Below are 27,450 nucleotides of genomic sequence, written 5' to 3' on the forward strand. Positions count from 1 at the left end.
AGTGTGCCACAGTGCAGTGTGATTGTGTGTGTGTGCCTGGAGGTTGAGTGTCCCACAGTGCAGATCAGTGGACAACCTCAGGCGTGGGTCCTCTGCTTCTACCTTGTTTGAGACAGGGTTCCCTTGTCGTGCTTCTGGGGATCTCCTGTCTCTATGCCCCGTCTCCTGGGACTGCAGTACAGGGATGGCACACTCCACTGTTCCTGCCTTGTTCAGCTTTACATGAGTTCTGGAAACTCGATCTCAGGGATTAACACACATGCACCAAGTATTTCACCCACTGAACCACTGAGCCATCTCCCCAGCTCGCTTGCTTTTCTCTCTTCCTCCTCCAGCCCCTCCTCCTCTTCCTCCTCCTCCTTTAATTTCTTTTGAGAAAGGGTTTCACTACATATCCCTGGCTAGCCTAGAACTCACCGTGTAGGCCAAAATGGCATCAGACTCATAGAGACCCACCTGCCTCTGCCTCCCAAGTGGTGGGATTAAAGTCATGTGCCTCCATGCCCAGCTGGGTAGTCCCATTTTTAATTTTTTTGGGAGGAGGGGAATCTTCATACTGTTGACCATATGGCCATGCTGTTGATCATATGTACATGAAGTATAGGCTATGAACACTGACCTCCAAACTCCAATCCCCATCACATCACATAGACACCCCCGCTCTGTTGCTCAGGTGAGTGTTAAGCTCCTGGGCCCAACCAACTCTCCTGCTTCAGCCTCCAGAGTAGTCAGGGCTATAGGCGTTCATCGTGGTGCCCAGTGGGTAGCTTTTACTATCTACAGCTGAAGCAGGACTGTCAGGGTGCTTTTTTGGGGGTGACCATAATGCGTCTGCCAATGAGGTCTACAGAAGCATGTGGTACTCTCAGGCTCCGAGAAGTAGGTCTAGCAGGGCCACCCATCATGATTCTAAGGTGCAAAAAAGCATTCCCCACAAAAGAGGGTCGGCCACATGCCGAGTGAGAAAAAACAAAAACAAAGAATCTCCCCAAATTTGAATTCAAAATTTTATTTTCAGTTGTACCCAAGGATTGCCATGTGATAGGAGGAAGTGCCCTACTGTCTTGAGTGGGTGCTGTTCAATAAAGATTGCGCCAGTCATTTGGGGTCTATGGGAAGGGCATAAAGCTTCCCTGTCAAATCAGGCATCCTCTCATGTGACGTGAGACTGGCCAGGGACTGCTGTGCCAGGGCTTCTGGACAAGCCCCATGAAGGCAGGAGCCCAGCTCAGGATTGTCTCTTCAGAAAGTGCAGGCTCACCTTCTTGCTGGGAACCAGGACAATGCGGGCCACAGCCTTCACTTCCCCCATCTCGGGAGCCAGGACCACCTCATACTGTTGGATCAGCTGGCAGGGAGAGAGGGCGGGGCCACTGGAATCTTGATCTCCTATTTCCTGTTCCTTCAGCGGGCTCCTCCCCTCAACCTCCCTGCCCCGCCCCTCCCCTCCCTGCATTTCTCCATCTTGCCTGACCCACACAAGCCTCCCCCCATCCCTGCTCACCCTTGACAACAGGAGTTGCATCTCCAGTTCCGCGATCCTTCGGCCCAGGCAAGACCGAACCCCATAGCCAAAGGGCACAGAGCCGAATGGGTGCTGGATCTTGGAGTTTTCCGTCTCTTTCTTCCTCAGCCATCGGTGGGGCTGGAAGCTCTCAGGCTCAGAAAAGACACTGGGATCCCGGGACACCACATAGTGGCATAATACAAACTGGGTCTAAGGAGGATGAATGGCATCAGCAAGGGCGGCGGGCACTCCTGGGCACCTGGGTGCTCTAGCCCAACTCACGTTCTTGGGGAAGAGGAAGCCATCAATTTCCGTCTCCTTGTCCGTGATGATCCGGGAGTTTGTGGGGACCACAGGGTAGAGGCTGTAGGGAAAAGGAAGTCTAGGCTCTGCTTGTAGATTGGGTGAAGGGGCATCCCGTGCATCCCTGGCTTTCCAGTGCTCTCTTCCCACATGACCCTTGTCCCTAGCCTCCAGCCTTGGGCAGTCCCCACTTTCCATCCCTGCCTGACTATAACCCCCATACAGACCCTGTGTGCGTGGCACCATGCCCTACCGCAGGGTCTCCTTAATCACAGCTTTGAGCAGGGGAATGTTGGCTAAGTCCTTGTGCTGGGGCACCGTCCCGAAGGGCACCACACCCACCACCTCCTTGTGCAAGGCCTCCTGGATCTCTGGGTTCTTGGAAAGGTGGTACAGGGCCCATGTCAATGTGTTGGATGTCTAGGAGAGAGAATGGGGGAATGAAGATGAAGTAAAGGGGTAATTTCTAGGCAAGAGGCCAGCTAAGTGGCGGGAGGGTCTGTGAGCGGATACAGGAAAGCTGGCTTACTGCCAGGATGACAAGAAAAAGGGATGAGGTTTCCTGGACGACATCTCTATGCTAAACATGAGCCCACAGGTTGAATTGGGACCAATGTGGTGGAAGGTTGCATTTCAACCACAGAGGCGACTATAACAAGGAGAGAGTATGCCACAAAAAAAAAAATGCTAGAAATGAGTCTCCTGAGTACAGAGGGCGCTTGTGGACACGTTTCCAATTCTCTACCTAAACTGCAGGAAGAGAATTGGAATCCTGTGGGATGGAATCTCCCAGCTGTCAGAGGGAAGAAGAAAGAGACAGATGGACAGACAGCCAGACGAGACAGGCACAGAGACACACAGAGAGAGACACAGAAAGAGATCCGGGGGTCCAGACACTGATGGAATTCCCCTCGCAGGGAATTGCCCTCAACTGAGCAAACAACCGCAGTGATACATAAGAAGCTAGGATGAGAGGTAGACGTGTGTCGGAAGGTGGGGTGGGAACAGTACAGGATAAAATCAGGGAGCCCCAGGTCTCCGTCAGCCTTTCAAATGTACCGTGTCCACGCCAGCCAAGAGCAGCTCAGGAAAGGTGCCCACGGCCTCCTCAGGACTGAGCAATTCATTGGTCAGCAGGAAGTGCAGATAGCCCGATACCTGGACACCGTCTGGCCCAGCTGCCTGTAGCTGGGCTTCTATCTCCTTAACTTTCTTATTAATCAGCTTCTCCCCTGCAAGGGCCATCGGGGAACAGAGGAGGGTGAGTTTAAACCACCCTAAAAGCAGGTAGGGTGAAGGAAGTCATGGGAAAGCCCAGCATCCTCCCCTGACTCCAGACTGGGACACCTCACCAAAGGAAAAAATGTTATCCCAGCCATTCAGGTACCGCTTCCAAAAGGGCAGCAGAGAACGAGTCCACTTGGGAAGGAAAGTGACATAGAGTGAGTTCTGGAACATGAGCCCAACAGATCTGATGAAATTGGCAGTGTCCTCGGGGATGGAGGGCTCCAGGCAGCCAATCCTTTTCTCAAACAGGATATAGCAGATGGCTGAGGAGTAGAGAGGCTGTCACAGCAGGCAGAGACAGAGGACTGAGAACCCAGGATCCCCATTAAGGCCCATTCCTACCCCAAGCCGCTCCCAGCAAGGGTACCTTCCAAGGCAAAGTTGTAGAGAAGATGAGCAATATCCGGCACCTGATCCCCCGATGCACTTTCTGCCCGCACTTGGTCCAGCCGGGTTACAAAGTCATCAATCACCTCATTGAAAGCATCTGTGTAGAGCGCAGCCTCGGCTGGCTTCAGCAGCCGCTTGTTCAAAGCCTGTCGAAGGTGGTGCCACTGTGGTCCTTGTCTGAGGAAGGCCAAGAACAGCACGGGATTCGAATAAATGCTATCTCCTATCCACTACCAGAGAGTTGAGGGAATCTCAGACTCCTGGCATTTAGAATTTGGCAATCACCAAATACAATTGAGATAATCTAAGAACCACAAAACTGCCAAGCATGGCTGCATACACCTGATCACAGCATTTGGAAGACGGAGCCGGGAAGATCAGGAGTTTGAGAGAACCCTTTACTAAAAAGTGTTGTGAATGCTGCCTGGATTCCGTGAGACCCGTCTGTGGTGAGTGGATTTTAAAAAGGAAGACAGAATGAACCACAAAACCTCAGAGTCCCACCACAGCACTACATGAATGGGTACAGTGGTCTTCTAGAACAACTACCTAGGATCAAATCATAGGTCTAACCAAGGCTGGCGGTACATACCCGAATTCCATATGTTGGCTGAGATAGCCTAAGTTGGAGGCCAACTTGGGCTACAAAATAAGATTCTGCCTCCAAATAAAAACAAAGGTTTATAGATGAATGGCTGAGCAACCTCAGAAAATAGGCTTACTGCCCATGTGCTTGGGTTTTAACTCTGTACTCGGAGAAGGATCCAAAGCATGTCATAACAGGGTTGTTCAAGTGCCCAGATGAGTGCTTGCACACGGTGTTTAGTAAATATTGACTGTGGCTATCTTTGATTTATGCAACTCTGGAATCTTCTGTATGTGAAATCATGAGAGATTCACCCAGACCTTCTGTGAGGAGGTTGGAGAATAAAATAGGAGCAAGTTGGGGTTCCCCTGCTGCCAGGGTTCTAAGCATCTATGCTCTCCTTGGTTCAGGGGGGCAGGAAACCCACAAAACTGAAGCTCCAAGTCTCTGTTCTATAACTACACAGTAGATGCTTGGGTGTCTGCCCTGGTTTACAGGGAGGCCCAACTGGGTGGTTGACATGCTTCAAAGACACGTTTAAGGACGACAGCCCCACACTCAACTAACTCCCAAACCCACACCCTTCCCTCCGCCAGCTAGATCAAATCCATTTCCTTAAAACCAGCTGCACAGCCACAAGCATAAGGTGGTCGGTCCTGTGCAACAAGGAAGATCGGAAAGGCCCCACGGCGGGGTGTGTTGGCACGCTTCCGGTAAAGTGGGAGTGAAAGACTCAGTTATCAGCACTGGCGGCTCAGGAGAACAGAATGGGACCGAGGAGGGCACTTCGCACTCCATTACTGAAAATCGGAAATTTCACTTGATGACAACGATTACTATTAGCCAGGCATCATGGTACATACTTGGAATCCCAGCACTCGGGGGGCTGAGGCAGGAGAATCAAGATGTCTGAAGTCAGTCTTGGCAGAATAATGAGTTTAAAACCAGCCCTGACTACATAAGATCTTGTCTCAAACCAAGGAGCAAACACAACAACAACAACAAAACAATATTGCTATCAAAAAATTTAAAAACATTAAGTTTTAAAGAGAAAGAAAAAAAAATGGGCTGGAGAGATGGCTCAGAGGTTAAGAGCACTGGCTGTTCTTCCAGAGATTCAATTCCCAGCAGGTACCCGGTGGCTCACAACCATCTGTAACTCCAGTTCCAGGGGTTCCACTGGCATCTGCAAGTACTGCAGGAATATGATGCTCCGATGTACATGAAGGCAAAATACAAAATATACAAAAAAAAAAAAAATTTTTTTAATCTTTAAAAAAAAAAAGAAAGAAGTTTAAAAATCTGAAATAAGCCTCAACCCCTAGCTCCCAGGAGCTCTGTTTGTGTTTGAGGACGGCTGTCACTAAAATAAACTAAGAGTATTGGGGAGAAAGAAATGACAATCAAAACAGACCCATCAGGTCGTTAAGGCTTTTTCAAGGAGCTAGACATGCCGGCCTTTAATGGCGGCCCAGTCAGAAGCAGTTCCTTGCGGGGAGGACTGCCTTATAAAATAAGACTCTAAAGACAGAGCTGTTAAAACATGGCAAGAAAAACAAGTAGCATAGCTCCGAAAAATAGCTTTTTTTTTTTTTTGGTTTTTTTTGAGACAGGGTTTCTCTGTGTAGCTTTGTGCCTTTCCTGGAACTCACTTGGTAGCCCAGGCTGGCCTCGAACTCACAGAGATCCACCTAGCTCTGCCTCCCGAGTGCTGGAATTAATGGCGTGCGCCACCACCGCCCGGCGAAAATAGCTTTTATGTATCGATTATTTGGTGTTTGTTTGAGACAGGGCCTCCTGCAGCCCAGGCTGCCCTTGAATTCCTGCTCCTCCTGCCTCACTTCCTGAGTCCTGGGATTGGAGGCATGCGCTACATACACACCTAGCCCAAAGTAGCCTTTGAAGGAATACCAGTGATGCACATAGAAAATTGGCTTTAGGGGGAGAAACATAACTAGATCCCCAAAGGGCCCTACATCGTGTTCAGCTGAGTTGCCAAATCAGATCTCACTCTAGCTCCCAGGGTCAGGGAGGTTAAAGAGATCTCATTCTCTAGTTTCAGAACTTGGAACAAAGATCCTAAGAATTATTTATCTTAGTTATGAAACTGTTCACCTGTGAAGGAGACAGAAACAAGAAAGGAAACCCCAGAGACTGAATCTATGGACATCAGAGACAGCTATAGTGAACCTATGACCAGGTCATTTTCTTTCCAAAATATTAAGGATATATATATAATTCCTTGAGTTCCAGAATCAGGGAGATCTGCTTCATTACTGCCTAGGGGTGTTACATGATGTAAGACCTCCCTTGGCTTCTGTCTTCGTCTGTAAAGTGGGGATAGTAATACTATCCACTCCAGGGTAAAATGAGACCTCGGCCCAGTGTCCGGCATTGTCAAAATACATAGGTATGATCAATGTGGCAGCTGTACTAAAGCATCATGGGAAAAGCCACTTAACTATTTTTGGAATTCTGCTGACACAGCTAAGAGACATCTGAACATACCCAATTAAAATCTGTATCCACTGATAATTCCATCACCTACTTCAATGAGCTCATAAGCAAATAACTGTGCATCCTTCAGATGTCTCTACCAGAATAATCATAACCTTTCTAGGCACAACTGGAATCTCTATCTCCATGTATCCAGGAAGCTTATGGCCCATGATTTGTGTGTAATACAATACACTCAGAGACATATTTTATGAAATTAAATAGAGCCCTCACAACTAAATGATGATACTTTCTCAACTACAAATTGATGTATTTTCAACCATAATACAGAAAAAAATGGATCTGAAAAAAAAAAAAAAAGTGGTTCTGGCCTGTAATCTCAAGGTATTCATGACAGTTTTAGGATAGAGACCATGCTTCAAAACTTAAAAATTGCCGGGCGGTGGTGCTCACGCCTTTAATCCCAGCACTCGGGAGGCAGAGGCAGGCAGCTCTCCGTGATTTCGAGGCCAGCCTGGTCTACAGGGCGAGTTCCAGGAAACGCGAAAAGCTACACAGAGAAACCCTGTCTCAAAAAAAACAAAACAAAAAAAAAAAAAAAAAAAAAAATACACAGGGCCTGAGAATGTAGCTTAGTGATTTAGCAGGTATGGGGTCTCAGGTTCAATCCCTACTACCACAAACAAATCTTACTGGTGTTTTAGTTCAAACGCCCCATATTACAGGTCTGAAACACAAAAATAAGAAAATGATTGGCTTGTCCAAAACGACACAGTGTATCAGTAGAAAAGACAGTGGCTGGTCCCTGGGTTTCGGCCCACCCCAGTGACTGCTTTTAGACAAGCAGCAGGCTCAGGGGATGCAGGAAGGTCCCACTCTGCCCTGCATCTGACTGGCTACCCATGCGTGCTCTCTTTCTGCCTAGTCCTCTGTGGCCACGCCCCCGTCCCTTTAAGCCCCGCCCCCCGCTCACGTGACAAAGATCCCGTAGAGGAAGCCCTTGTGGTCTCGGTGCTCCTTCCATTCCGTCATGTGATCTCTTATGGGGTACTTCCCCTCCTGCCGCATCACTTGCTCCAAGAGCGAGGCACTGGCCAGGTTCACATGGGTCTGAGTCCCGAAGGAGGATGTCCACATTGGACCGTACTTGGCCTTGTTCTTTGTCTGTGGGTATTAACCAAAACGGAATAACTGGAGAGTTGGGATGACGTTTCTGGAAGGAAGGATCGGGTGGGAGAGGGTCTGATGGCCACACCAGAACCAGTGGGCGGTACCAAAGTGCCTGTGCAAGAGGAAGGCACAGCGGCGGTCAGTGGATCTGCAGACAGACAGAAAAAGCAGCTTTGCTAAGACTAAGACTTTGACGCCGCCGACGTTACCTGTCAGGGGTGGGAGGATCTGAGGCCTGTGGAGGAATATGGATATATGGGAAACTGGGGGTGGGGGTTCTTGCAGATTGGGTGGTTTGTTTGGGATTTTTTTTTTTTTTTTTTTTTTTTTTTTTTTTTTTTTTTTTTCGAGACAGGGTTTCTCCGTGTAGTTTTGGTGCCTGTGCTGGATCTCACCCTGTAGACCAGGTTGACCTTGAACTCACAGAGATCCACCTGGCTCTGCCTCCTGAGTGCTGGGACTAAAGGCATGCACCACCACGGCCTGGCTAGGTGCAGATATTTGTTTTAAGGAATCTGAGTAGGCCTAAAGTTCCTTCTTAGCATTTAAATCGACTGTATGAAAATGGCATGGTAAAACCCATCCCTTTGCATACCCACTCAGACAAATAAGGTAAGTAGGCCAGTGTGATGACTCAGTAGTAAGGTGCTTGCCGTCAAGCCATGACCTGAGTTTGATGGCCAGTCCTCACATAGTAGGAGAGAACCAATTTCTGCAAGTTGTCCTCTGACCTACAGACACACACACACACACACACACACACACACACACACACACACTGAAACATGTGCACACTACACATACATACATACCACACCATGCACACACATACATGCACATACACAACAAATAAATAAATGTAGTAAAAAATTTTTTAAATTTTTAAGATAAATAGAAAATGTTAAAGATAAAGAAATAAATCTACTTGTAGCCTCATTGAGTTGAAGACAAATGTAATTACAAAGAGAAAGGAAAAAAAAAAAAAACACGATTAGGAATTCCAAAAAGAGCATAACTCAAGATGAGAAATGCAGGGTCAAATGTGAAGTAGGCTGTGTTTTGTTTGTCTGTTGTTGTTTTTAAAGCAGCAACAATGAAAGTAATTAGTGTGTCATGTAATTCCTAAGCCTTTTCTAAGGACTAGGGGGGTAGCTCAAAGGCAGAGATCATGCCACCATGCACAAGACCCTGGTTGGATCCTGCACAGAGACACAGCCTAGACTTTCTAAGGCACTTGCTAACTGATACTCTTAGCATCTGAGAAGCTGGCTTTGCTAAGGGCTAGGAACATCGTTCAGTGGTACAAGGCTCGATGACCTTGGCAAAGCCCTGGCTGTAACAATGTACTGATGGCTGCTGAAATGAGAGAGAAAAGAAGACGGGGGAAGCCTAAGAAGAACCTGCAAATGTAAAACAGAATCGACTAGCTAAGTTACACTCACATAGTGAAATAAATAAAACTCTGTGGTTTTCTAGTTACTTCCTCTTCCTAGTTGTTGTTGGAGACCAGAGACTCTGAGTCATCTCTTGCTACAGAAATTTAGGCCAGAGGGATTCTGTGAAACAAACAGATTTACAGAGAAGAGACTCATCTCTGAGGTTCCAGAAGGAAACACCACCTGATCTATATACAGTCCGGAAAAATGTCAATCTTCCTGGGTCTCTTGGGCCCCACTACAACATAATCGATCCCAAACCAGTTGTCCAGAATCTACCCTGAGTTAACGAGGCCGCCCACTGCTCAGAAGCCAGTCTTGACAAGACCCCCACATCTATTTGTTCCACACTTCTACCTCCCAGGGACATGGCCACTGTGGGTGTGGTAGAATCCTGAATTGTTCAACCAGTGACGACTCCTGTTTCCCCTCAGTAAAGTCAGAACGTACACACCTGACTGGTGGGAGTCTCAAATCGCTCATCCCTATTTTGGAGGACAATTGTTGATATTTCTAAAAATCACTACAAGTTTACAAAGAGGGCACAGGATCGCCACAGAACGGACTACAGTAGCAACTGAAAAAAAGCACAAAGTGGCCCTACTGTACGAACACAGAAAGATACCCAAAGTAGAGTGTCAAAGAAGAATGTACGACCTCTGCCTAAGGGAGCCATCGCTGGGGAGATGGCTCAGTGGTTAAAGCCCTTGCAAAGGACCAGAGTTTGGATCCCCACAAACCACAGAAATCAGGTGGGCACGGCAGCCCATCTGTAGGTTCTGGAGGTGAACAAAGGGGATCTCTGGAGCAAGCTAGCCAGTGAGACTAGCTATACTGGTGAGCTCTGGGTTTGACTGAGGCCCTGCCTCAAAGAGTAAGTTGGAAGAATGAATAAGCAAGATTCCCGACATCAACTTTGGACTACTTATGCATCTGTGTGCACATGTTCATGCATCTGCACACACATGGGAGCGCGCGCGCGCGCGCGCGCACACACACACACGCATGCATACCACACACACACACATACATGCATACATACCACACACACACATGCATGCATAACACACACACACACACGCATACATACCACACACACACACACACACATACATACACACACACACACACACACATGCATACATCACACACACACACACACACACACACACACACACAAAGGAAAGAAGCAGGGGAGGAGGCTAAAAGCATTTTCATTAAGAAATACTAAATGGGGCCGGGCGGTGGTGGCGCATGCCTTTAATCCCAGCACTCGGGAGGCAGAGCCAAGCAGATCTCTGTGAATTCAAGGCCAGCCTGGGCTACAGAGTGAGTTCCAGGAAAGGGGCAAAGCTACACAGAGAAACCCTGTCTCGAAAAAAAAAAAAAAAAAAACACCTAAATGGATCCTTCAGACACAAGAATGATTACCCAGGGCAGAGGGGAATTGGAGCGAGTGTATTAGTTACTCTGCTGTTGCTGTGACAAAACACCGTGACCAAGGCAACTTATAGAAGAAGTACTGAATTGGGCTTATGGCTCCAGAGGGATAAGAGTCCATCATTGCTGGGGGTGGGGGTGGGGCATGGTGGCAGGAACAAGAAACTGAGAGAACACACCTTGAACCACAAGTTCAAGCAGACAGAGTAGGGTGAGGGCCTTGAGCACTCAAAGCCCACCCACCCCCAGCGACATACTTCCTCCAGCAAAGTCCTACCACCTAAAAACTCCCCACACTGCACCACAAACTGGGAACCAGGTGTTCAGATGTCCTAGACTTTGGGGTGCATTTTTTCATTCAAAAGACTGCTCGATGTATACAGCATGGTATATTGTTTTAAGTTTTCAACTATGGAAATGTCTAATTTTTTTTAATTTAAGAGGAAAAAAAAGGAAACAATATTTTCTGCAAGACACGCCACTAACTATTGACCAGATAATTCTAGAAGGCAGAGAAACCTGTTGAATCCTTGCATTTATACAGATACTCCTAAAATTTATAAGTGAGCCTTAGTTGTATCCATTTGCCTGAAAATGGGTTTTATTGACTTTTCTTAAAGTTTCCGTTAAAAAAACAAGTAAAAGTCTGGAGATGTAGCTGAAGAGTGGGAGAGCTGTAGCCTGGTTCACACGAGGCCCACAGTTTGGTCTCTAGGGGTCAGGGGACAGAACAAGGACACAGACCACTAAAATTGGAGTTAGATGTGTGGCACATGCCTGTATTCCTAGCACTTGGGAGGCAGAGGCAAGGTTACAGGTTCAAGGCCAGCCTGGGCCACATAACAACAACAACAACAACAACAAAAAAAATGTTGATGTAACATTTTTATTACAATGTGGATGGAGGTGAACTTCTGCAGTGACAATAGCGCTTTGTAGATAAATTTATTTTCTTCTTAAGACTGTGATTTATTTTCCAAATGTTCTATCACAATCTTGGAATCAGAAAAAAAAATCATTTTTATAAGACTTGGTAAGGGGGCTGAAGAGATGGCTCAGTGGTAAGAGCCGTCTCTTCAGAGGCCCCAGGATGGATTCTTAGCACTCACACGGTCGCTCATAATTGCCTGTAAGCCCAGTTACAGGAGAGCTGATGCCCTGTTCCAGCTTCCACAGGCACCAGGCATGCTCATGGTGCCCAGACATGCATGTAGTCATGACACCCATACATATAAAATAATAAACATTTTGAAGAAGGAAAAAAAAAAAAAGACTAGATAAATAGCCACTGAGCTGGGCACGAGTGTCTTCCCTGCAACCCAGAGTTCCTGGGTTTTCCTGGCTATCAGGGCCGAGGTTTCAATTTCTCCCTTTTCCCTTTAGACTCTTCTCTGTCAGTTTACTTGGTGGCACTTAACAAGGACCTCCTTATGTAAGGACTTATTTTAGAAAGACATCAGGAGACTTGCTGAGAGACGTGTGCTGCCCGGTGCGCTGACCACTGGGAGGTAACCCGAGACAGCCAGCCAGTTCCAGAACTTTCACAGGGTGCTGCCTCAGAGCTTGGCTGAGCTAACATGTCATCAGGATGAATGAGAGGGCCAGTCCTCACCTGGGGGAACTCCGGAGATGGAGAGTGAGGACTCATCAGCATTCACTTGTGGCACTCCCGTCCCATCCTGGGCACAGGTAAACCAGTGATCACTGCAGAGAACACCTGAGCGCAGACTCCACATCCCAGTGTATCAGACAGACAGCGGAGAGAAGTGAATTGCAGAGGCCTCTAAATTACTTCCTAATTATTTTGTAGAGGTCTTTTTACTGTTGTTGTTGTTGTTTTGCTTTTTAAAAAAAGGTCTGTCCTCTGACCTCCATACGAGCATCATGTTACACACGTGCCCTCATTCACACACACACACACACACACACACACACACACACACACACACACACAACACTCCAAATCAAAGTTATAATATATCATTTCATGCCCAGTAGGACAGCTTGAAAACTTCAACAAACAAACAGGAAATAAGCACTGATGAAGGACACATTGGAATCCTCATCTATTGCTAGTGGAAAATACAAATAGGGTACGCCCCGTGGAAATTCCAGGCCCATGTACCCAAGAAATGAAAACATGTCACACAGACTTGTCCAGTGTTTACAGAAACTTAGCAGCAAATGGTAGGCCAGCTCAGACACCCACCAACAGATAACAGATAACCAAGCTATATGCATACAATGGGGTAGTGTTCAGTCATGAAACAAAGGACTGACTCAAGTCTCAACTTGGACAAATCTTAAAAACATATGATAATTACGACACAGACACAAAACCAAAGGTCACATGTTGTGGTTCATCCTCTCCGCATCCCCTTTAGAATTGGCTTACCCAAACACTGATTCACATAAAAAGGGTGGTCAGGGATACTGGCAATCTCAGTATCCCAGAGGCTAAGGCAGGAGGATTACAAATTTGAGACCAACCTAGGCTACATACAAAGCCTGTCTCAAGAAAATAAGTCTTCTTATAAACCTGAAAACTTATATCACTGCCTTACTTTATTTCACCACTAAAAGCAAAACATCTTATGTATGTGTGTGTGTTTACGTGTGTTACTTTCATGTACATATTAAATGTTATATCTACATACATGATAACATCTTCTAATGAATTCTTTTCAGATTAGTATACAGATGAGAGAACACATAAACTAAAACTGTTGAATTAAACCAAATGCCTTGTGTCCACACGAACAATAAATTTTCAATAAACAAGTTGGCCTAAATGGGTTGATAAACTAAAAATGAGAAGGTCTCCAGAGTCATTAGCATACATCTGTGTCCCAGCTGGAAGGTTCTGTTTATCTCTGCTAAACATCTCACAGCATCGGGGCCTGACTCAAAGTCATAAAACTATAACCCCAGCCTAAAACAAAATGATCTCTGCTGTAACTCTTTAATAAACAAGACTAATACTGTTGGTTTCATGAAAACACATTGCCAAAGCCATCAGCACTAAATACATGGTAGACACACAACTTCTTCATGTTATTTTAGGTCACAGAGGTCTACGAGTGACCTAAGAATAAATATGCAAATGATGCTTAACCCTCTGTTTCCTGCATCCTGTGTAGCGGAGTTAACGTTAAGGCTAGTCTTCGGCAAGGAAACAACATCTCACAGTCAGTTTGTATAGTGAATCTAGACATAACAGCTTAAATCAATTACGTAAACATTTATAAGTCAACTTTTCACACACCTTAAGGTCCTAAAATTACATGAAAGCTGGGAACAGGTATAAAACATCTAAGTAACTTCTAAGTTAAAAACTGAAAAAAGGGGGCAGGGAGATGGCTCAGTGGTTAAGAGCACTGGCTGCTCTTCCAGAGGACCCGGATTCAATTCCCAGCATCCACATGGCAGTTCACAACTGTCTGTAACACCAGTTCCAAGGGATCCAACACCCTCATATAGGCAAACCAATCAATGTACATGAAAATGAAAGACCCTAGCCCTTCAGGCTTACACCCCCAAGCCTCAGGAAAAGAGAAACTTCAAGCACCAGGAAATGAGAAACTAAAAATCTAGTTCCAAGGGCAACCTGACTTAGCCATTGTTCAATCTCCCCTGCAACCATATAACAATGTAAAGAGATTTCTGTTAAGAGATGTGCTCAACTGTGACTGGGATAGTTACAGGTGTTCCAGGAAGGACCACTGTGACCTTTGTGTAAACTCCACTCCCGCCCTGATACACCCCCTTGAGGTTTCAGGAAGAATGTACCTGTTGATGTAACTGTACCCCCTCTGTGATCACTCTGTACCCAGACCATGATCTTGTGAAACAAAATTGTATGAGAATTGTAATCTTATGGCTTTTGTGGGTTTTTCCTTTAAAAACCCCCATGTGGCTGCAGTAAGATGTGGCTCTTGCTCTTAGGAGCAGAGCTTGCCCTTCTATATAGAAGCTTTAATAATAAAAACCTCTTGCTATTGCATCAACTGGACTGGAGTCTGGGTTCTTGGGGCACCCACTTGAGACCCTAAACTTTGGGGTCCAACAAAATAAAAATAAATAAATCATTTAAAAAAAAAACCTGAAATAAAAGTCTCAGGAAAAAAAAAAAAAAAGCCTGGTGGTGGGGGTGGTGGTGGTGGTGGTGGTGGTGGTGGTGGCACACACCTTTAATCCCAGCACTCAGGAGGCAAAGGCAGGTGGTTCTTTGTGAGTTCGAGGCCAGCCTGGTCTACCAAGTGAGTACCAGGACAACACAGAGAAAGTCTGTCTTGAAAAAAAAAAAAAAAAAAAAAAAAAAAAAAAAAAAAAAAAAAAAAGTACTGTCCAAAAACCAAAACCAACGATCAACCAAAGAAGAAAGCAAATAACAAAATGTCGAAAACCAAAAAAAAAAAAAAAAAAAAGAGAGAGCTAGTGGAGACACCATGCTAAGAAGAGACTCTCATCCATCAGCCACAGACACCTCTGTGCCAGGGACTCTCCACTCTTTAGGCAGGAGTTGCCGTCAAAAAACCATAGTCAACAGGCAACGGCCCTCTTTAGTTGTGGACCTGAAACTTGCTTGACATTATCATCCAGAATGCTCCATTTGAGAGATAATTACCTGCCAAATGCTATGGCTCACCTCGGTGAGCCCAGCACTCAGGAGGTTGAGGCCGGAAGACCAGGAGTTGGAGGCCAGCTTGGGCTACAGAGCAAGCCAGAGAGAGACGGCAGAAGAGGGGAAAAGTATACTGTATAGTAGACAATGGTACACTAGGGAGGCACAGGCAGGCAGATCTCTGAGTTCGAGGACAGCCTGGTCTACAGAGTGAGTTCTAAGGCAGTCAGGGCTACACAGAGAAACCCTTGTCTTGAATCCTCCCTCCCTGCAAAAATGTGCATGGTCCTTAGTGGGCGAATCTATGGCAATGGTCCCTGGGTAAACCTACAACAATGCAGCTTATCGCAGCTTATCGCATCTGATTCCTGGCAGCGTAGGCCGATGTCGAACAGCAGGATAACATCACGAGCAAGTCTCAGCCACTTCTGGGGTGAGCATCCCCCCAGTGTCACCGTCACACAAGACTCATGCTTCCTATCTGTGATATACACAGATCTCTATGGCAAAAGTCGGCGTGGGGCTAACACAAGCGGGTGAGTCAGTTGATCAGACTATATAGCCTCCTGGATACACCATTGTTGAGAGCACAGGAATCCAGGCTCAGTTCTATCCTGGGCCACAGAGGCAAGAGACTGTAGTGCACAAGGAGGGAAGGAAGCACAGGAACAGTCTGTGACAAACACTGCAGTCCTTCTCATGCCATGCCTACACTTTGGGAACCGAAACTATGAGAGTTTGTAGATAGCAAAGATCGGGAAGTGAATGGCTAGCTCTGCTTGCTGATCATGAGCAGCCACAGAAGACGATGATGATGATGATGATGTCCATAAAGTGACAAATCCTAAGATGTGGTCCTCATGTGGTCCACACATCAGATGGTGGGCAATGTTTTAAGATAGGAGAAGGTATATAGGGAAGAAGCCATGGAGCCACTTTGAGACAAACACGGATACATGTAGACATGTGGAGACATAAAGAAAAAGGATATGTAATTGCCGTGGAAACCAAACACTGGAAGGAGAGCAACACTCTGCTTTAGAGGATGCTGGGAGCCTGTTCCGGTAGACCAGGGGTCATGGAAGAGAAAATGATCTCTCTTTCAGTTCCTGTCCATACTACATCTAACCTAGGTTGCTATTATGTCTTAGTTAGGGTTTCCATTGATGTAAAGAGACACCATGACCATGGCAACTCTTATAAAGGTAAACATTTAATTGAGGTGACAGCTTACAGTTCAGGGGATCAGTCCATTATCATCATGGCGGGAAGCATGGTTGCATGCAGGCAGACATGGTGCTGGCTACATCTTGATCAGAAGGCAACAGGAAGTAGACTGTCTCACTGGGTGATATCTTGAGCACATAACGAGACCTCAAAGCTCACCTCGACAGTGACACACTTTCTCCAACAAGGCCATACCTACTCCAACAAAAACACATTTCCTAATAGTGCCACTCCCTATGAGCTTATGGGGGCCAATTACATTCAAACTACCACATACCACCAATTTTTAACTTGACAAATGGCCAATGAAGAATCTGAATTCTAGAACTCATAGCAACTTCCCTACAGCCAGACTTCAGAAGGCTTAGCTTCCATGAAAGACGATAGGACAAGATCGATTTTCTGATTGGCTCTCTTTGATCTCACCCTCCTGTGGGTCTCTTTGGTGTTTTACCTTTTTTTTTTTTTTTTTTTTTTTTTTTTTTTTTTTGCTTATTTGTTATGGTGGTAGTGGTTATTGTTGGAGACATGGTCTCTCTATGTAGTCCTAGCTGTCCTGGAACTCACTATCATGTAGACCAGGCTGATGTCAAACACACAGAACTCTGTCTGCCTCTAACTCCCGAGTGCTGGGATTAAAGATGGGCATCACTGTATGTGGCCTTGTCACAGCTTATTTGAAGGTTGACAGCCAGGTAGGGCCAGCTGAGCAGGTACATGGGATTGGCACCAGCTCTATTCTCCCAAAAAAAAAAAAAAAAAAAAAAAAAAAAAAATGCTGGGACTAATCTGTTCTCTAGGCAGGCATGACTAAGCTTTACAAGATTATGGTTTTGTAACAACACTCTAGTCAGATGTTGCCTAAAACAACCAGAGCAGATTTGATATAAGCTCTTACTAGGAAAATTAGTTAGGTCATCTGAGGAGAATGACCTGTTTCTGGACCTTTTTTTTTTTTTTTTTTTTCTTTTAGCTATTCTGGTTAAAAGGCCATGGAAGGATTATTAGAAAATGACTCCCAACCTGCCAACTTTGAAAATATCTATGCCAACAGCACCTTGAACGTGACTCTGATTTTTTAAGGAACCCTGTGACCCTCCTGGAATAGGACAGAATCAGAACCCTGGCTGGAGCTACCATGAGGCAACTCTTTGATGGGCCTTATCTCACTGGGTTCTGAGGTGTCCTGAGACTTCCTGCCTTATTCATCTTAGTAAGCGGACGTAAGGCCAGGCACAGTGGCTCAGGCCATTGATTCCAGCACTCGGGAGGCAGAGGCAGGCAGATCTCTGTGAATTCAAGGCCAGCCTGGTCTACAAAGCGAGTTCCAGGACAGCCAGAGCTATACAGAGAAACACTGTCTCAAAAAACAAAATAAACAAACAAAAAGGATGGTGAGCAAGAGGAGGGAGAGGAGGAAAGAAAGAAAACAGGTGCAGAATAGAATGTCCTGGAGAGGCTTCTCAGACTGGAGGTTATCCTGCAACTCATGCTGAGCTTATGGTTGCCTGGTGTTCGGGTGTTGAGTGAGTGGGGCAAGGATCTGAGGGAGTCAGCATCTTGGTCTTAAAGATTCTTTTTTCACACTAAGTAACAAACTAAATGTAAAAGTATCTCTTTGTGTTTTTACTAGCTGACTCTTTCAGGCCTTGGCTGACTTCCACTTACGGACTTAACATGTCTGTCCTTGCCAGAGAGGACTGGTGGAATAATCGATCCCAGAGATGCTCCGTATCTATGTAGCCTAGGTATTCAGAGTGAAAAGCCCAAGGCAGGTCCTGGAGGTTGCTGACTCAGTTATGCGTATGGAGCCTGGAAGGCACTAATCTGATTCCCAATGACGGAACGAGGACTGCCTGCTAAATAGAACGCTGTTTCTCTCGAGAGTGATAACTACATGACTCAATGAGTCTACTAAAACCATGAGTGTTGGATGACTGGGCGACATAGTATGCGATCATCCTCGTGAATCTGTGACTGGGCTGAGGGTGCAGCTAAGCGGAGAGCGTGGACTTGGCATGCGGGAGGCTCTGGGGCTTGATCCCCAGTGCTTCACAAAGGAAGGAGAGAGGGAGAAGAAATGAAGGGAAGGAGAAAGGAAAAGATCACTCAACTCCCCTCCCCCCCTCAAAAAAAAGCACAGCTGCATTTTGACATCTCCTAGCTAGGGCCCAGTTTGGTTTAGGGATGGGTGGGTCCCTTAAGAAGCTCAGCAAAGCATAAACGGCTCAAACCAGCCAATAGCCCTGACAACCAAAGTACACTCACAAAGGCCAAGGCTTATTTTGCCATGTCAACTAGCCAGGCCTTGAGAGCTGACAGTCACCAGTCACTTGGATAAACAAGAGTAAACAGGCACAGGCTGCTCTTTTCCCTAATCTGATTGGCAAATGTCAGAAAGATGGGCTCATTCTGGGTCACAGCCGTGGGACTGCAGATGGGACAGCCTGTCTCAGCGCTGTCCGAGTGTCACCAGGACTTAACCCCAACCCTCGCAGAAGCCGAATCCCCGTCTCCAAGTCACCAGAGGTGCTAAATAATTAACAGCATTCGCGCCTCCCCTTGCTCTGAACCTGGGCTTGGATGAGCTCCTGCCGCACCAAACCAAGCCAGTGAAGTGGCCCTAGCTGGGCTCATGATAAGGGGCATGGTGCACAGTTAATTTATGAAGATGTTCGTGCTGGAAACGGAACCAAGTGACATGCAGACTAAGCGCCACTATGATCCCAGCACGGAGGCAGAGGCAGGGATCGCTTGAGCTCAGGAGTTAAGGATCAGCCTGAGCAACACAATGAGACCCAGTCTCCAAATGAGAGAGCTGGAGGAGGGCAGGGTGGTGCACATTGGTAATCTCAGTACTTCAACCATAAGTAAGGCAGGAGGATTTTGAAGTCAAGGCCAGCCTTGGTTACATAGTGGATCTCAGGCCAGGCCAACTGGGCTACCGGCACCCTACCTGGAAAACAACACAAAACAAACAGTTGTATTTACAACTGTTTAACAGAATTGCACTGTATGAGTACACACGATTTACTATCCAGTAGATGGGCATTTCACATGTTTCTACTATATTTACTTCTTTGCCATCACTAATTTTCAGGACTAGAGATGTATCCAGGGCCTAGTGCATGCCAGGCAGAAGGTTTATCATACAGCCATGCCACAAGCCCTACAAGAAGACATTTTTGTGCAAGTGTGCAGTGATTACTTCGGTGTCTGAAAAATGTCCATTTTTTATGCAAGAAGACAGAACTGTCATAGAGAGATTCATACCAGACATCCTGACAGGAAGAACTTCCCACTGATTTTACCACTCAGAGAACAGTGAAATACAGCAAGAAGAGGATAGAAGAGGATCTGAGAGCGAATCAAGGCTTTGCTGTAACACACTCAGGAAACTATGAGCACTGCTTATCCCCATACTCAACTCCCACAGCAGCCCAGCCCCGCAGCCTGATAGAAAGCTCGGTCGAACAGCATGCACAGCATTGTTGACAAGCCCCAGCATCCTACAGCAAAATCGAGGACAAGGAGTGGATGACCCAAAGCAGATGCTGAACCTGGGGACAGGCAGACCCCAGCGCCCGGAACTTGGGGGACAGAGGTGGACAGACACAGGCTCAGACCTTCCTTGTACAACCCAGTCTTTCAGGCATCTAAACAGACAATGATGAGAAATCCAATCCACAAAATGACACACATGTGCAGGGGCTACTGAGGACCCCAGGAGTACCTCAAACCAGGGAATTCAGAACAAGAGATACGGACTAGATGGCATCTCATCATGCTCTGGATCAATATTTTTTTGTTATTTTAACTTTTTATTTTATTTTATTATTTATTATTTTTACTACATTCAGTCTACATATCAGTCATGGTTCCCTATCCCCCCCCCCCCCCCCCCCCCCCCCCCCCCCCCCCCCCCCCCCTGACGTCCCTTCTCTCCACAGCCCCCTCCCACTGAGCGCTGCATAAGCCCGTTCAACAGCCCATGCAGAGCACGACTTTCCACGCAGCCTCCCGATCAAGCCATCACTGCCACTATTCAACCATCCGCTCCTCACCTTTTTCTTTTTTTCTGGATCAATATTTTTGAAAGGTAAAAATTTAGTAGAGGGGCTGGAACAATAGCTCAGCAGTTAAGAGCTCAGGCTGCTCTTCCAGAGGAACTGGATTCAATTCAAGCACCCACAACAATCTGAACCCCAGTACCAGGGAATCCAATGCCAGCTCCTGGACCCCTTGGACACTGTAGGCACATGGTGCCCAGACATACATTCAGGCAAACACTCGTACACATAAAAAAAAAAATAAAACCTCAAAAGATTTTAATTTAACAGACACTTAGATGTAAACTTGGGGCTGGAGATATATATCAATGGTTAAGAGCACTTATTACATGAACAGAAGACTGGGGTTCAAGTCCCAGCACCCACATTGTAGTGTACATAAACTCACAGAGGCACACATACATACATGCACATAAGATCATTAAATAAGCATTTTGAAAGGAAAGTTATACATAAATTTAAAATATGTTCACATTGCATTTTTTCCAGGATGCTTGGTATTATTTTTTATCAGAAAGAAAAAAAAAATATGCAGGCCTAGAGCTATAGCTCGGTGGTACAAAAGAGAAAGAGGCTTCCAATTTTTATTTTATTTTTTATATACCATATGTGGTATTTGCGTGTGTGTGTGTGTGTGTGTGTGTGTGTGTGTGTGTGTGTGTGTGTGGCCAGAGGAAGATATAGCAAGCCCTGCTCTATCACATTCCACTTGATTTCCCTGATACAAGGTTTCTTACTGAACCTGAAGTTCCCTATTTCAGCTAGGCTGGCTGGCTAATGAGCTCCTTGGATCCACCTCTCTCTGTCCCAACCCAATTCTGCAGTAATAGATTCAAGTGGCCATGCTTAGCTTCTTTCTTTTTTTCTCTTCTTTACAGGAGTGTTTGGGATTCGAACTCAGATCCTCGGGCTTGTTCAACAAGTGCTCTCACCCACTAAGCCGTCTTCCCAGCCCTGGGTGTTTTTCATTTATTTCTTTTTTTGTAGAACCCAGGGCCTGGAACATACTGATACCTTCAGCTTCTCAGCATTGCTTGCCCTATTCCTCCGGGGTCCCTTGTTTTCTCACATCCGAGGGTGTAGCCAGATTGTGCTCGGCTAGCTGCCCAGAATACCCACTCAGCTTTCCCCTTTGTGTGGCAGCCTCCTGGTTTGGGTAAGAGGGACCCCAAGCCTGGCTTTAAAGGTTTCATGGGGCAAAACAACCTCTGCCTGCCCAGGGAAGGGCAATTACGTTACACCAAGGCTTTCAAACAACTTCTGCAACACAGCAGAGCCAAGACACCTGAAGGAAAACAAAATGGCTACTTTTATGACTCTGTGAATCTTGCTGTAGGCAGGTTTTATTGCCCTAAAAGCTAATGAGCTGGAAACCTGTACCCTAATGTCACAGGGTTAAAAAGTTATTCTAGGGGCTGGGCTGTTGGTTGTGGTTAAAGCACTTTCTGGTAAGTGTGAGGGCCAGAGCTCGCTCCCCCCCCCCATCTCACATAAATACGTAAATGCTGAGGTGCTGGGACCCACCTGTAATGCCAACCTTGGAGGGTGGACATAGGGGATCCCAGAACAAGCTGGGTAGAGACACTGACCTCAGAAGCTTTGCTTTTGCACAAAACAGATGCATACAGAAACTTTTTACCAAGGTGGATGATGATGCCCTCGAGTGTGGTCGTGGCTTTAGAGCTAGGGAAGGTGAAGAGGTTGGAAGAGTTTGGAGGACCAGGCTAGGGAATGTCTATATGGCTGTAAACAGAGCATTCAAGAAAGCTGTGGTGAAAGCTGAGAAGATAAGGAGCCTCGGAAGGAGCTATGTGCTCTTAGAGACTAGTTACCAGTCCTGACCAGAATTTTTTGTTTGTTTGTTTGTTTGTTTTTTGTTTTTTGAGATAGGGTTTCTCTGTGTAGCTTTGCGCCTTTCCTGGAACTCGCTTTGGAGACCAGGCTGGCCTCGAACTCACAGAGATCCGCCTGCCTCTGCCTCCCGAGTGCTGGGATTAAAGGCGTGCGCCAACACCGCCCAGCCAGAATTTTTTTTTAAGCATGCGCACAGTAAAGGCTCTGCTGACAGACAGGGTCACAGGTGCAAAGGAGGAGCAAGGTGCACCTTGTTATAAAGCAGCAACAGATCTAGCTGAACGGCATGCATGCCCCTGGGTTTGTGGAAGGCCGAATTTAAGGGTGATAACTTGGGGCATTGGAAAGACCCTTCCAAGCAATACACGGAAGGAGCTGTTTGGATGCGTTTTAAACCACAGGCAGTAAGGTTCGGGAGCGGTGATAATGACCTAAGGGTAGAATTGATCATCAGGACAGTGCTTGCCCGGCCTGCAGAAAGTCCAGCTTTCATTCCCCAGCACTTCTTAAAGGATTTGTGTGCTTGGAAGGGAGGACGGCGAAAATGTGGAAATGGAAGTTAAATGTAAAGAGCGAAAGGAGTTATGGCCAGGGGCAGCTGAAGTGCCACTTGCTCAGATTAGCACCCAAGAACAGAGGCACTATGTGTCAAGGCACTGAGAGAGAGACCTGAGGCACCCCACAAATTATCCTGTGTCAAGGCACCCCACAATTATTCGGGTTGTCCCACTCACTTCAGATCCAGAGGTTCTGGGGTAGAATGGTTGCAGGGTAGACCTGAGGGCTGCTTGCCAGGGCCACCTGCCCAGGCCTCAGCTGGTCCTTCCCCAGCACAGCCACCCAGTCACTGCTTATATGGGCTCATGTGTAGCTGGTGCCTCTGATGTACCAGAGGGTGAACCGGAAGTCCTAGCGGAAATGTGAGGACTGCTAGGTTTGATGCACCCAGAACAGAGTAGCTATGGGACCACAGTGGTTCAGAGAGATTAGAGACAAGAGGAGGAGGAGGAGGGAGAGGAGGAGGAAGGAGGAGAGGAAGGAGGAGGAGGAAGAGGAAAAAGGAGGAGGGAGAAGTAGAAGAGGAAGGAGAAGAGGAGGAGGAGGAAGAGGAGGAAGAAGAAGAGGAAGAAGGGGGAGGAGGAAGAGGCAGAGGAGGAGAAGGCAGACTTCTGGCAACCTGGCCCAGAAGGCTGGAACACTTGCTGCAAAGCCTGATGACCTGAGCTGGATCCTTGGAACTCACATGATAGGAGAAAGCCATAGCTGTCCTCCAGATGTGTGTCACGTCGTGCTCATGGGTACACAGGTACACACACACAAATAAATCAATGTAAAAAGAATACTTGTAACTTAAAGCAAAAAACAAGAACCAAGCCTAGGTAGTCAGGCAGGCGTTTGCCAGAGGGGCACAGTCACCACAGAGCCATACCTAGGACCCCAGAAAGGTAGGGTAACATCTAATGGTGAAGCCCCGCAGGCAAGGCTGCTGGAGACTTAGGGGGGTCGTCCCCAAGCGAGTGTGCAGAGGATGGAGGAGTCAGGACTTTAGGCCATGTCTGCACTGATGGGTTTCGGTTTTACAGGGCTCTCTCCTCCTCTCACTCTCCGCGTTGTCTTGGATACAGGGAGCGTTTTAACTTTACTGGCCAACAGCAGAAAGGAGTTTGTCTTGAGTGTCAAGTCTGACTCTGGACTTGACGTGGTGCTCAGACAAGACAGTTGGGACTATGGGCACAAAGGAGCGCACTTTGCCTTGTGAGAAGGACATGAAGCTGGAGGTGGGAGTGGCGTGGGATGCTATGGTTTGGATGTGGTCTTCCTCAAAGATGTGTGTTGAAGGCTTGGTCCCCAGTGTAACAGTATTATTGGAAGGTTCTGGGGCCTCTAAGAGGTGGACCCTAAAGGAAGGAGTTTGGGTTATAACTACCGTAGACTCCCAAGAGTGAATTAATTCTCACAAAAACAGGCTGTTAAAAAAAAAAAAGCAAGCCTGGTCCCTTCCCATACTCACTTCCTTTCTTACCATGTGACCTCTCTCTCACAAGCAGGCTCCTGGCATGTGACGCCATCCACCATGATACACACAGTAACAAGACCTTCATCAGAGGCTAGCTAAATGGAGCCACCTATTTGGACTTTCAGTGTCCAAAGTTGTGAACGAAACACACCTTTTTCTTTACAATGTGTTCATTCTTCAGCATTGTGTTATAGTTAAAACAAAAGAGACTAGGACTCAGGAGCAGATCACACCCAAAGGACACTCACCTACAGGAGTTTTCCATCTTGCAAGGATGGTTTGAAAGACAAACCAATTCTAACCGATACAAAATAAGTTACAGAAACACAGCCTTCCTCAATGATGCTGTCTCTGGGTTTCATGGATGTACAACACTCCTGGTAACTCACACCAGCCATAAGCATGTGCAGCAAAAATGATTGATAGAGTTCTCATGGGACAGCTCAGATTCATAGGAGCATTGTTTAGAGTTGTCCTAGAACTGCAGCCTTCTGCACTCTTTTCAAAGACCATTCATGGGGCAGGAGGGATAGCTCAGCAGGGGAGTTCCTTTGCTGCTCCCCAGGGCTTGAGTCCCTTCCCAGTACCCATGAACTACCTGTAACCCCAGTTCCAAGGGATCCTCTTCTGGCCTCTGATGACAGACAGGCAGACAGGAACATTCAAACACATACACAGAAATAAAATTACATCTTTAAAAAATATATATCTGTCTCTGGGGCATTGTCCTGGCTGGTTTTGTGTGTCAACTTGACCCAAGCCAGAGTCATCAGAGAGGAAGGAGCCTCAGTTGAGGAAATGCCTCCGTGAGACCCAGCTGTAAGGCATTTTCTCAATTAGTGATACTAGGGGAGGACCCAGCCATGGTGGGTGTGCCAACCCTAGGCTGGTGGACCTGGGTTCTATAAGAAAGCAGGCTGGACAAGCCAGGGGAAGCAAGTCAGTAAGCAGCACTCTTCCATGGCCTCTGCATCAGCTCTTGCCTCCGGGATCTGTTGTTTAAATCTTAGATGGTCTTTTAATAAAAAAACCCAGAGCCAGATATCAGGGTGAAAGCTGAAAGATCAGAGAAGCAGAACAGCCAGCCACTAGTTCTTACCTCTATGAAATCCTCAGCCTAAATATAGTGAGTTTCTGTTTCCTCATGTCTTATATACCTTTCTCTTCCTGGGATTAAAGACATGTGTGCTTCCCAAGCAAAAGCATGAGATCTCAAGTGCTGGGATTAAAGGTGTGTGCCCCCACTGCCAGACCTCTATGTCTAATTTAGTGGCTGGCTCTGTCCTCTGATCCCCAGGTTTATTAGGGTACACAATATACCACGGGGATCCTGCCCTGTTTGAGTTCCCGTCCAGATTTTCCTTGGTGATCAACAGCAATGTGAAAGTGAACGTCAAATAAAACCTTTCCTCCCCAACTTGCTTTTTGGTCCTGGTGTTTCATCACAGCAATAGAAACCTTAACTAAGACCGGCATGCTGGTACACATACATAATTTCAGCTCTCAGGAGGCTGAGGCAGGAAGAAAGATTTATAGCCAACCTAAGCTATATAAGGAAACACAGTCTTAATAAAACTAAAACAAACAAAACCTGTATACTCATGGTTTTGCTTCCTCGGTCTCCTTGGAAAGCCATCTAGAATTACAACGTCTTGAGCAAATCCCCCTGAGAAGGCTTCAGTCTCTAGCCCTGTGGGCATTCCCCAGACCTCTCAATTTCTAGAGGCGGAAATCAATCCAGAACTTTTAATCTCCTTTGTTTCTTGGCTTAGAGGTATCAGGTCTGCAGGGAATCATTTATTCTCTCTCTCCCTCCCTCTCTCTCTCTCCCCTCCTCTCCTCTCTCTCCCATCTTTCTTTCCCTTCTCCCCTCTCCCCTCACCCCTCCCCTCCCCTCCCCTCTCCTCTCTCTCCCATCTTTCCTTTCCCCTCTCCCCTCTCCCCTCACCCTTCCCCTTCCCCTCCTCTCCCCTCCCCTCTCCTCTCCCATCTTTCCTTTCCCGTCTCCCCTCTCTCCTCTCCCCTGGAATTAGGTATGCAGACTGGCTGGCCTTGAATTTATTGAGATTCGGAGCCGTTCTCACCCAGCACAATCCCTTCCTCTCACAGCGTGTGTCCGTCAAACTGCTGGTGACACTCGTCGCCTGTTTTAGCTCAAAGGGTTCTCTCCGCACCTTGCACACCCTCCCACTTTATGGCTGGAGCCTCAGACACTGGCGAGCTAAGATCCCGTATTTACTATTTACCCCACTTCTCTCCCTCGCCCAGCTTCTCCATCCCAGTGCCCAGCCCCAGGTGGCTAAGCCGCGGCCGGGTTGGTTACCTGGAGTTCGTGCAAGCGCAGCAAATAGCCTCGCACGAATAGTTGGAATAAAAAGCGAAGTGGTCCCGGTCCCGGGAGCTCCTTCAGACTCCGCAGCCCCCGCGAGTCCCGACCTCCTCCAGGACCCTCCACACTCTCGTCTGCCGGGAGGACGGCCGGGATCGCAGCCTTGGCTCGGGCCCCCTGCGGGCAGAGGCCAGGGCCCGCCACGCGCGCTCCCAGGAGTGCCCACCTCAGCCTTGCAGAGCTCAACGCAGCCATGGATCGTGCCTGCGAAGCCAAGAGATTGGATCCAGAGACTGGGAATCCCAATCAGAGGCAGAACCCGGGGCTCTTTGGACTGGGCGGATTTAAAGGCAAAGGTGACCTGAGGGCGGGCCGATAGAAGGCCAGCCAGATCCTTTCCAATCAGGACCTATCGATCACACAAGTGCCACTTTCTCCAGCTGCCAGATCCCAACCAAGGAGGCAGGCAGAGGTGGACAGCGTGTGTGACCCAGGAAGAAGCCCGGAGCCCTCTGGCGTCTGCGGCCTCCTCCTCCACGGATTCGCAAGCACTTGGCAGGCTGTTCACAGTGAGCTGGAGCACAGAGGTCAACTTCCAAGACCCTCAGGCCCCACCCAGCAAGACCCGCCTTTGCTTGGCCCGCAGAGAGCCATCTCTGCTGTCCCACGCTTTTCCAGATGGTCCTGGAACGCGCTGCTGTTTCCCCGGGAGGCTGAGGTTGAGTGTGGAGCTGGGAGAGCTAAGGGAGTCCA

General features: G+C 47.2%; 1 protein-coding gene across 1 annotated transcript; it reads right to left on the reverse strand.

Annotated features, from left to right (window-relative positions):
- Nucleotides 1–993: 993 nt before the first annotated feature.
- LOC114709306 (sterol 26-hydroxylase, mitochondrial) lies at nt 994–27,450 on the reverse strand. Its single transcript, XM_028893076.2, has 9 exons — nt 26,692–27,450; nt 7,504–7,694; nt 3,465–3,664; nt 3,163–3,360; nt 2,870–3,042; nt 2,064–2,230; nt 1,790–1,871; nt 1,505–1,717; nt 994–1,348 (listed from the first exon to the last, which is right to left on the reverse strand). Exons 1-9 carry the CDS (start codon nt 26,950–26,952, stop codon nt 1,229–1,231), a joined length of 1,605 nt encoding a protein of 534 aa, XP_028748909.1. The 5' UTR covers nt 26,953–27,450; the 3' UTR covers nt 994–1,228.

Source organism: Peromyscus leucopus, chromosome 13 (genome assembly GCF_004664715.2).
Source record: "Peromyscus leucopus breed LL Stock chromosome 13, UCI_PerLeu_2.1, whole genome shotgun sequence".
NCBI classification, from domain to species: domain Eukaryota; kingdom Metazoa; phylum Chordata; class Mammalia; order Rodentia; family Cricetidae; genus Peromyscus; species Peromyscus leucopus.